The sequence below is a fragment of the Miniopterus schreibersii genome (assembly GCF_964146895.1).
Source record: "Miniopterus schreibersii genome assembly, chromosome: 5".
NCBI classification, from domain to species: Eukaryota; Metazoa; Chordata; class Mammalia; order Chiroptera; family Miniopteridae; genus Miniopterus; species Miniopterus schreibersii.
Genome location: NC_138106.1, coordinates 47,797,245 through 47,808,380, shown reverse-complemented (window position 1 = coordinate 47,808,380; position 11,136 = coordinate 47,797,245). Strand labels below are relative to the sequence as shown.

The window sequence follows — 11,136 nt, the reverse complement described above, 5'->3', positions numbered from 1 at the left end:
GGCAGCGTGAAAAACAAACTGCTCCCCCACACAGACGGCAGGCGGAAGAGAATCTCTTTACTGGAGAGGGACGGCCCAGTCCGTCAGGGCAGGAGCTCGCCCTGTCTTGGCGCAGGTGCGTGAAAACCTGCCAATCTCTCCCGGAGGGGCGGGACTACCCCGGGCCCCGGGAGGGGGCGGGTCAGTGTGTCCTTCCCATAGAACCTGATTGGCCCGGGCGAGCCGAGGGAATGGGGGCGGGGCTTGATCCCGCGGGGCGCCCGCCACGTTGAATGCCAGGCTGCCCGGAGGAAAGGCCACGCCCCGGTCCCACAATGCACTGCTGGGCACGTCACTCAGCGCGGCAGGTCGTGGCTCGACAGGTACTGACTGGCCCCTCCCAGTCCCCGTTTCTTTCCTCTTGGGGTCGCTCAAACCCCTGGCCGGCAGCTCCCCTCAATTTCCTCGCCTCCCGCCACGGCCCTGGACCTTACCTGCGTGTCTGCAGACCTATTCCAGGGCAGGAGCCAAGCCCGTGCCGTGGGGGCGGGAACCGGGTGTCGTTGGAACCGCGGAGCTCGGGCGGGGCGGGATTGCCGGGACTCCGTCCCCTTCGACTTGCGGGGTCTTTGGGGCCACGCGGGCGGCGGTTGCTCCTCGTCTCACCCTCCATGGGTATGGGGCAGCCGGTGCAGGGGGGCCGACGGCGGGGGGCAGTCGCTCTGGGCTGTCAGCGGCGGAGGGCGTTCCCTGGCGCCCAGGTGTCAGAAACCCCGCGGTCCACCCGGGCTGCCTGGACGCCCCAGAGAGCTTGACGTGCCATTTTCTATGTGTTTTAGGCAGGGTGGGATTTGAACCAGTGGCTAACTTAGCGTTTTGTGGGAATTGAGTGAGCACTGAGCTCAGGGATTTGCCCGCATTGGCTGTCGGAAGCCTCATAAGGCCTGTTAACGGCATTTTGGGAAGGATGTGGCATAGAGTCCTGAGCAAGTGGCTGGACAGGTGGAAGGGGGCTTCAAAACAAGAGGCTGAGCCCCAGCCGGCTTGTATCTCTCTGCCAGTGAAAGCAGCTTTATACTTTTCCGGTGCTCCAGTTGCCAGGATCATCCATCTGGGGGTAGTTGGCTAGCTTGAGAACCGGTCCCTTCTGTTCCTGTTCAGCCAAGGCAAAGCCCAGGGCTGAAGTGTCAGCCACTACACTGGAGATGTTGGGATCCCAGCTAACAGGTGGAACAGCCGCTTTTGAAACTCCCTGAATCACATTCCACGTTACTGGCATTTGCTCATGTGCTGACATTATAAGGAATTAGGCAGTGCCTTGAACAGTACCTATGATTTCTGGTATATGAAGGTTGTAGTTCAGTGACTCAATCTGACATCTGTGACCATACTCTAAGTTAATGGGACATCTGGGCATTTCCTATGTTGAGAAGCCATGATCTCAGTTTAGTGCTTCTTTTGGTGTATGATTTTTAAAAATCGAAGTACATTTTATGTTGGTGTATGAAAGAAGCCCATCTCTTATCAAAGGGAGTGCCTGTGGACTTCCTCTCCATGTAGTTAAGTAAGAAGCTTGGATATGTTGAGAGGCAATGCTTAAGAGAGTAGTTAGAGTTAGGCCTGAGTTTAAATCTGTCACTTGCTAGTTTAGGGACTGAATAAATTACTTAACCTCTCTGAGCCTGAATTTCCTCAAAGGTAAAATGGATCTGATAATACATACCTCACAGGTTATTGGAAGACTTCCATGAGGTAACATGTATAAAGTGCCTGGTAAATAGAGGACAGTCAATAAATAATAATAGCAGCAAACACTTACTATTGCACTTTTAGTCTGCAAGGCAGTGCTTCAGGTTCTTTACATGTTCCTGTAAGGTAGATACTATTAGCATCTTTAAAATAACCCTATGAGAGATATACTGTTAGTAGCCACAATTTACAGGTGGGGAAATTGAGTATAGAAAGGCACAGTTAGTACATGGTAGAGCCAGTTTTTGAACCCAGGCAATCTAGTTCCAGAGTCTATCCTGTTAGTTACTATACAGCCTCTTAAAGAAAATGTAAGCTGATCTTTTATTATTTAAAAATGAGTAGCTAGATAGTTTCTGTATCACTGGGTTCTTGCCCCTTGTTGGTTTTAGGTGACTGGTGTAGCACAGTGATGTAGAGATAGAAGAAACTTAGGTTAAACACCAGTTCTGCCATATATTAGCAATGTGACATTGAGAAAGGGAGCCTTCATTTCCTCATCTGTAAAATGAAGGTTATACCTACTCACTGTTTGTAAACTATGAGGTGCTACACAAATGTTGGGAATTGACACATTTGTGCATGTGTTAGGGGCCCTGTTCCTAAATGTGAGGATAATCTGGAGCCTGAGGTCTTACACATACTGTTCAGTGCAAGCACCTATAATAGGAGTATCAAAGGCTGCTGGAGAGGTTGGGGGTGGGCTAAGCTGCAAAATAAATTCTGGTTGTCCTTGGTACCCTTTCCCTTTTTCTTCAAACTGTTTCCCAAGTGCCTTCCTGCTAACGTATGGCTCTGTAAAGAACTTCCCTTGTCACTCAATCTTGCCCCCACCCTGTGTATCACAGTTAGCATAGCTTTCTCCCCAAATAACACCCCCTCTCAATTCTCACAGATCTCTATTAGCACTTTTAATAAAAAGAATATGTACCAAGGTAGTGTTTATTTTGGTACCATCAGATGTGCAAGAAAACTTGTATAATAGGCAGATGAACATTTTAAAAAAATAATTCTCCAAGATTTTCACATGCTCATATTTGAATGAAACCCCAAAAGTTCTCTATTTTAATTTATTAAGTTGGGAGAAAAACCTAACACATTAAAACTGATTTCACAGATAGTATTGATAAGGGTAGGGCAAAAAAATAAGTCAATTGGAAGACATATTAGGTACAGGTAGGATACAGCAGTAGTTAGAATTCTTAACTTGGATGACTGAGGTTTGGGAAATAATGAACTAAAATAAATATGAGTGATTAACCCAATGTCAATGTTTTTTATCTTTTTTAAATATATCTTTTTATTGATTTCAGAGAGAGGAAAGGAGAGAGGGAGAGAGAGAGAAACATCAATGATGAGAGAGTCATTGATCGGCTGCCTCCTGCACGCCCCCGACTGGGGATCGTGCCTGCAACCCCGAGCCCCCAACACGCGGCATGTGCCCTGACGGGGAATTGAACCCTGATCGCCTGGATCCTAGATCGACGCTCAACTGCTGAGCCACGCCCGGTCGGGCTAAATGTTTTTATCTTAAAAGAGGCATTTATGAAACATCTTGCTAGAAAAGAGGTATAAAGTATACTTATACATTGGGTTTTGTTTATTACTTTTTGAGAGATTGTCTTCCTGGTACCTTGGGCCCACAATCATTACCCCACAAGGTCCTGAAGAAGAGGTCAGCATCTTGTTATCTTGGATCTAAAAGGTTGCTATAGTAGTTTGGCATTGTGAGACTTTCTTTTTCTCAACCTTTACATAAATATTTACCCAGACCTCCCTAGATTCTAATCTTGAGCTTTTTCCTCTAACAGTTGCTATTGGGGAGAGAATATAGAGTCCAGTACTCAGATTCTCTATGACTTTTCTGCTGCTAAAGCATATGCAATACTTTTCCAGTGTTAAAGGTGAGAGAAAATGGACCAGTGGCCTAAAAATGTATCTATGGCCCTGATAAAACTACCATTGCTCCTAAATCTTCCCATGCAAGTGTTTTAACCTTGCTTTTCCCAGTTCCCATTGGCTCTTCCTTGGTTTTCCCGGCTACCATCTTGTCTAAGACTCTAAGGGTACCAAGTACCAATTTAGTCTTGATGTGGACAGATTCCTCTTTCTGCTAGCACAGTCCAGATAAGATGAGAGATTTTTTTTTTTAAAGGAACTGCATTAAGAATCCATCATAAAAAGAAAAGGGGAGTGTTAATATTTATTGAATTGATAGAGGAGAGATTGCTTATCCTAAGGTGATTGAAGCCTATCTACAGTTTAGCCAAGCCTGGCATTGCTCATTGGACAGTCATCCTAGTTTCTTTTGCTGGTTAATTGGTTTGGATGTTAGGTCAAATATCTCTGGGAGGAAGAAACTTTTTAGTCTCAGAAAAATCTTACCCACTGATAAATAGAAATAATTCTCTGACAACCTTTTAAGACTTTTGACAGAGAGTATCACTACTGTATTGTGCATTTGGTTACAAGCATACAGGTGTGTATTAGGAATATCTGAAATGCAAATTTGTCTAACTGTAGTTTTCCAATTAGTAAAGTGGTGGGCAATGCAGCTCTTTCAATCTGAATTTCTTTAATTCTGGATTGATGCTTCTTGATGGTAGGAACTCTGTATTCCTAATGTCTGACATAATCTCTGGCATACAGTATGGACTGTTAAAAAACAAAATTCAGCCCGGCCGGGCGTGGCTCAGCGGTTGAGCGTCGACCTAGGATCCCGGGGATCGGGGTTCGATTCCCGGTCAGGGCATATGCCCGGATTGCGGGCTCGATCAATGACTCTCTCATCATTGATGTTTCTATCTCTCTCTCTCTCCTTCTCCTTTCCTCTCTCTGAAATCAATAAAGATATATTTAAAAATAAAAAATAAAAATAAACAAAAAAACAAAAACAAAATTCAACCGCCTGAACTTGAAGATGTAATGCTTTATTAAGCTACTCACAAACCGGGCAGTATCCTGCCTAGCAACTAATAGAGTGCTCTGAGGGGTTGTACAAAATGGGATGTTTTTATAGGCAGAAAGAGGGTGGGACTAAGATGTTAAGAGTGGATTATGTTAGGCAAGGACAGGCAGAGGGGTCTTACCTGATAGAAAGCCTCACTCGTGTGGATCAGGAAATTCCAGACTGATGGGTTTAAAATTACACTCCTGGGAGATTCTGAAACTAAAATTAGGTTAGATATTTAATCTAGCTTGGTATCACGGGCTTTTAGCATAAGAGCCTTTTTGGGCCTGTGGATTTTCTTACCAGTAACTCAATAAATGTTTGTTGAATGAATGGAACTTGCAGATTAGCATTTTTTTCTCAGTATATATTTTAGGAAGCATGAATCTTATCTTTTTGTGTTTGAAGTCATGAAGAAAGGAGTAGCTTTGAAGATTACATGAAAGTTGGCACCCTATAATAAAGATAATTTCTAATATTTCTGTTGGTATCCTAGAAAGATCAGGCATGAAAGAATGCAGTCTCCTTTTATTTTTATTAAATTTTAAAAAATTGATATTTAGAGAAAGGAAGGGAGGGAGAGGGAGAGGGAGACATCAAAGTGTTGCCTCCCTTAGGTGCCCTGGCCACGCCCCGAACCTGCAACCTGGGTATGTGCCCTGACTTGGAACTAACCCACCACCTTTTGGTGTATGGGACAATGCTCCAACCAACTGAGCCATAGCAGCCAGGGCCAGTCTACTTTTAAATACAAAGTTTATGGATGTTTAGAAACTCTAGGTCACAACCCTGCCCTCATGTTAATTATCGGAGTAGTCCTTGTGTTGTGGTATATTTCTGTAAAGACAGAAGTTTTGTGTTTAAACAATAAGTGCTTAAGGGTCTGAAATGACATTTTCCTACTTTCTTATGCTAAATGTTGGAACTGTGGTTTAATAATTAAATAAAACATGGTAACCATTTTTAAAAGGGGGTTATAATATAGCTTTTATCCCTTGAGGAATCCCAGTTTTTTCTTGCTACTGCTTTTAGAAAAGAAATTGGTTGAATAGGGAAAAAAATGATTTGGATATGTCATGTTGGAACTTTAGTTTAAAGGATCCATTATGCTAAAGGTTGATTTAATTCCTGCTGGGTTTTTTTTCCCCTCTTAAGTAAATATAAAGGGTAGTGGCTTATTAATACCTAGCTATTCCTCTCATTTCCTCATGAAAACAGGAAAAGGGGGAGTAAATTTAATGCATTAGCATTATTATTTGGGTTAATGTTTATTGTCAATCAGTTACCATCATGAATGGACAGGACAGCCAGATTTGGACTTCACACAGCAATGAAAACTAGCGACTACCCTAACTCAGTACCAGTTGGTTTTTATGGCATTTTTGATATATTACTAACTCAATTTTTCATTTTTGGAATGATATAAAATTGACCTACTTGAACTGGGTAGGTAAGGATTAATTTAGTCTCTGAGATATACTGTCATGAAAAAAAGCATATGAAATTGTTATTAGATTTTTCAGTTTTCACCAGTTGCCCCTACTGCTAGTGAAAGAGAAGCTCTTAGTGGCATAGTGTTCTGATGGCCTGACAGAAAACAGTTATCACTTAATTTCACACTGTGAACATGTTTAATTCAATGTTTTTCAAAGTGTGATCCTTAGACAATAGCATAGTAATTACCTGGGGAATTTGTTAAAAATGGAAGATTCTCAAGTCCCACTCCACAGTCAATGGATCAGAATATTTTGGAGGTTAGCCTAGCAATTGGCATTTCTAACCAAACTACCAATGATTTTTGTATAAGCTAAAATTTGAGAACTATAGCATATTTTTTAAACCAAAGTTTGACTGTTTAATTGATTTCTTTCAGAACCAGGCCTATATAGACCTTTTATCTATTTTTATAAAGTAAGATCAGAATCTAATAAGAGAGACCATTATGATTTACTTTCTGGTAAAAAGATTGAGGATAGTTTTAAAACCAGTAATTCCTTTAGCTTTAAGATTTATTTTAAATAATATTTTTTCTGGTTATAAAAGTAAGATGTGCCCATTGTGAAATATTATGAAAACTTAGGAAATTATAAAATGATAATCAGCCATAATACTATTCCCTGGAGATAAGCATTATTCTAATTTTGATATGTTTCCTTCCTGTATCTGTTTCTCCATTTATCCTTCCCTTCTTTCTTTTCTTTGTCTCTGTGGAAAACAATATTTGAGGTTTTTATTCTGCCTTTTTTCCTACCTAACAAGCATTTTACCACATTATTGCATTATTTTTCACAAGCATAGCTTTTAGTTTCTGCACTATGACACATATTTCTGTCATATGGGTGTATCTTAATTTATTTAACTATCCCCCTGTTATTGGATGTTTAGATTTTCAGTTATTTCTGTAAAAGGATATCTTTTTGTTTAAAATTTGTCAGACTCGAATTACTTTCCTTAGGATGGGATTATATAGTATTTAAATTTTTTTGTGGTCAAAGGGCATAAATATTATTAAACTCTGTTGAATATTTCCCACTTGTTTTGAGAATGTTGTTTATTTCAGTATTTGCTTCCACATATACTATGAAAATGCCAGAAAGAAGCAAGTGTTCTTTTTTTAAAGCTAATATGTTAAGGAAAGCATAGTTAGTCATCATTTTAATTAGTATATCTTTGATTATTAATGAGTTGAACATTTTTGCACTGTTTATAAGCTTTGGCTTTAATTTTTTATCTAACCGAAATTTTCCATTTTGTTTTAGGTCTTCTCTGTCGATTGAAATGTCTATGATTTTATCTGCCTCAGTCGTTCGTGTCAGGGATGGACTGCCACTTTCTGCTTCTACTGACAATGAACAAGGCACAGGCGTGCAGGAGTGCAGAAAGTACTTTAAAATGCTCTCAAGGAAACTTGCTCAGCTTCCTGATAGATGTACACTGAAAACTGGACATTATAACATTAAGTAAGGCTTTAGTTTGCTTCATGAAAATCACTTGCTTAGTGGTTGTCATTTTAATGAAATTTAAGTGGTGAAAATTAGTGTTTGTTTAGTTTAGGAAAACTTGTTTGAGTCAAGAATCATGTGGTTTTGAACTGATACTAAATAGTAGTCATCATTTCATCACCCTTTATTACCTGGCTTTAGAAAAATTTATAGTTTTGCAGATCTCAGATATGTCATCTTACAAGTTGATCACTAGGTATTTATTAGTGTTCTTACATGCCCAGGCAAACTGTAATGGGAAATTTAAAAAAATCTTATGTTATACCTGCCTTCAAAAAACTTAAGTTTACATTCTAGTCAGAGGGGATAGCATTCATCACTATTTATTGTATAGAAAGAAAGTAAAACTGGGCGATAGGATAGAGAGTGACTTTATGGTGGTCAGGGGTCCCTCTGAGAGCAGAGACCTAAAAGATGAGAAAGAAGGCAGTATAAAGGATGCTATGGGTAAAGAGCAAGGCAGAGGTGACAGCCAGTGCAGAAGGCCGTCAGTACAGATCAAGGGAGGGAAAGAAAACCAGAGATGCTGAAGCAATGTGGACAATTAATAGCGTGGCAGAAAGTGAGGTCAAAAAGGTGGGAATGGGATAGGTAATGTAGGGCCTTCTAGGCTGTGAGGAGGAGTTCGGATTGAGTCTAATACAATAGGAAGCCACTGAAGAGTTTTAAGATGGAGAGTTATATAATCTGATTTGGGCTTTGAGTAGATCATCTTGGCTACTCTGTGAAGAATGGGCTCTAAGGGAGAAAGAGAGGAAGCAGAGAGATCATTTAGGAGACTCTTAGAAAAGTTCAGGCGGAGGTGATTGTTATAACTTGAGGGTGATGATGAGCAGTGGTGTGATTGTGGCTGTATTTTGGGAGTAGCACCAACAAATCTTCCTCATGGAATAAAGTGGAATGTGAGGGAAAGAGAATAAGCAAGTCACCTCTAGATTTTTGCCCCGAGGATCTGGATAGATAATGGGGTTGAAATGAGCAAGACTGGAAGGTAAGTGTCTCAGTGGTAAAAATCAAGAGTTCTGTTTGGACAGATTCCCGTTAGCCATCCAGGAGGCACTGTCAGGTAGGTAGCTGGATGTGTAAGTCTGAAGTTTAGTGAAGAAGGACAAGTATGGAGATTTAGATTTGGAGGTCAGATGACGGTTTGTAATTAAAACCATGGGAATAGATAAGACCACTTGGAGCGCATACACATGAAACAATTAGAGTATAGTTAACTACTGAGCAGTTTGATACTGATAGTGCATACAGTCAGAAATCAGGTAAGAGCAAGGTCTGTATGGGATATAATGAGAGAGGGCTTCATTATTGAGAAAAGCCATGAACCATGTCCTGAAGAATTAGTAAGATTTGGCTAAGGCAGAGAGGAGGGCATTTCGGGTGTAGAGGCAGAATAAAGAATGTGACTTTGCATGGTGGTCGCGTTAACCTGCTTGGCCCAGTGAAGTGAATGGTGACTTAGGGATAGTTGTGGGAAATGTGAGATAATTAGAGTGGTGCCAGATCCTGGATTCCCCTGAAAGTTTAGATTGACAGATGTCACTTTGATGTAATAATAGGTTATAGGAAGCTGTTACTGCAGGTTTGAGGGAAGTGACTTGATAAAAAAACAATGCTGAGACAGGGTGAAATGGAAAGTCTGAGGAGAGAGGTTAACTTATAATTAGGACCTGAACTAGTTAAATACAAGTGCAAATACAAAGGAAAACGCCAGCCATAAAGACACATCAAAAAACAAAGAAACGGTTAAGCCTTTTAAAATGGAATATCAGAGATAGGAGAAGGAAGGAACAAAGATGACTGAAACCTTGGAATTAGACAGAATGAGGTCTTTGGAAAGGTTGCTTATGGGCGGGGGAGGGAGGGTGGTGAGGAAGGAGAGCAAGATAATGAAGCTCCATTTTGAGCATTTAGTTATGACAGGGCAGTCCAGTCTAGGTGGGATAGAGACTTTAGAATCATTCACATAGAAGCTGAAACAGTAGAAGCAGCCACTGAGTTTCTGAGAGGCCCAGAACAGAACCTTAGAGAATGTCCATAATTGCTTGGATCACCTGAGTAGTGGTAAGATAATGAGCTGTTATTTTTGATTGGGTTTTCTGAGGGTTTAACTACAAAATAGTGATGGTTTTGGTGAATATATCTAAAGTGATGTCTTAGCCTACTCCTATTTCTTAGAGGAAAAAACTTGAAACATTTTAATATTTCATTTAGTAGTCAGAGGCTCTTTGGGTTCCCTGGGTTATTCTGAGTTTTAGTTGTTATTGTTTAATGCTGTAGACAATAGCAACATTATAGAAGATTGGCTTGTATGTAGTATATTAATTCTGGCAGATATCCTAGACTAAAAAAAACACACACACACAACTTTTTTTTTTGCAAATGTTTTCTGTTCCTCTACTGTATTCTCTTAAAAGTAGAGTAGAATGTAGTAACATTTTCAACACCCCTCTAATTCTGCTTAACTACTGTGAATTCAATTTACAAAAAAAAAATAGTTCAAGAGTACAGGTAAAAGAATCATATGGAGGAAAAAAATAAAGATAGGAGAATAGTACACTGAAGTAACATGGCCATTTAGAGATACAAACATTTCCTTTTGGAGATATAAATAATTTTTTATTTATAGTCCATTCATTTGTTAGAAAGGGCTACAAATATTGCTTTGAGCATCCTTGTCGCCAAAACAAAAGGGGATAATGGATCATTTATAGGATTCACAGTGTCTATTGGATCCAAACATTGCTTTTCATGTTACATCTGATGTACATAAAAAGGAACAACCATAACAATGAGCTTTTTATGATTTTTCTTCTAATATTCCATAGTGTAAGCAAATGGCATGATGAAAAAACCAACTTTATAAGAAGGTTTAGGAGCGGGATGAATCATCAGAGGTCTAATCTGGCTTGATCTAAGAAAATAATTTAGAAATGCCTAAAGGAATAAATAGGTTACATGGCCGTCGGAACCACGCATGGAAAAGCCCCTATGCACGTTATTTTTGTAGCCAAGTTTGAAAAAAGGGTTAAGCAGCAGAGAATTTTTAGATCTACTTCTTGACAGGAGCCTGGATTTTATATATTTTCTACCATTGATTAGAGGTCTTGTTTGTTGGTTTCTAGTTTATTGAGGTTTCGAATGCTATATGACAGATTTAAATTGAAATATATAAAATTGGGAACTTACATGTTACCTGACTGATTTAAAATTCTCACATGACACCTCTTTTTTGAACCACGATGAATTTGCCAGATAAAACTCACAGGTCTGTAGTAGTAGTGTCGTAAGCACAACCTGAAACTGGCACCAGGCTGCCAGTCTACTCTCCATCCAGTTTCTAACTGCTTCTCCTTCCTTAAAGCCTGGCGCAGAGCCTGCCTCTTTGAATCGCCTTCTTTCTCATCACTATTATTTCTCTAATGATCTCACTTCTTTCGCCTGTAGAACTTG

General features: G+C 40.1%; 1 protein-coding gene across 2 annotated transcripts in view; it reads left to right on the top strand.

The window, feature by feature from the left end:
- The first annotated feature begins 321 nt into the window (after window positions 1-321).
- The window catches only part of SEC22A (SEC22 homolog A, vesicle trafficking protein), a 33,971-nt gene continuing 23,156 nt past the window's right edge, over window positions 322-11,136 (top strand). The window contains exons 1-2 of one of the 2 annotated variants that reach the window (XM_081138496.1): window positions 322-362; window positions 7,438-7,638. In XM_081138496.1, coding sequence (XP_080994622.1) covers window positions 7,457-7,638 — 182 coding nt within the window. In that variant the 5' untranslated portion in view covers window positions 322-362; window positions 7,438-7,456. Of the gene's footprint in view, window positions 363-3,240; window positions 3,298-7,437; window positions 7,639-11,136 lie in introns of those variants that run through there. The other variant, XM_081138495.1, reaches the window with a different exon arrangement.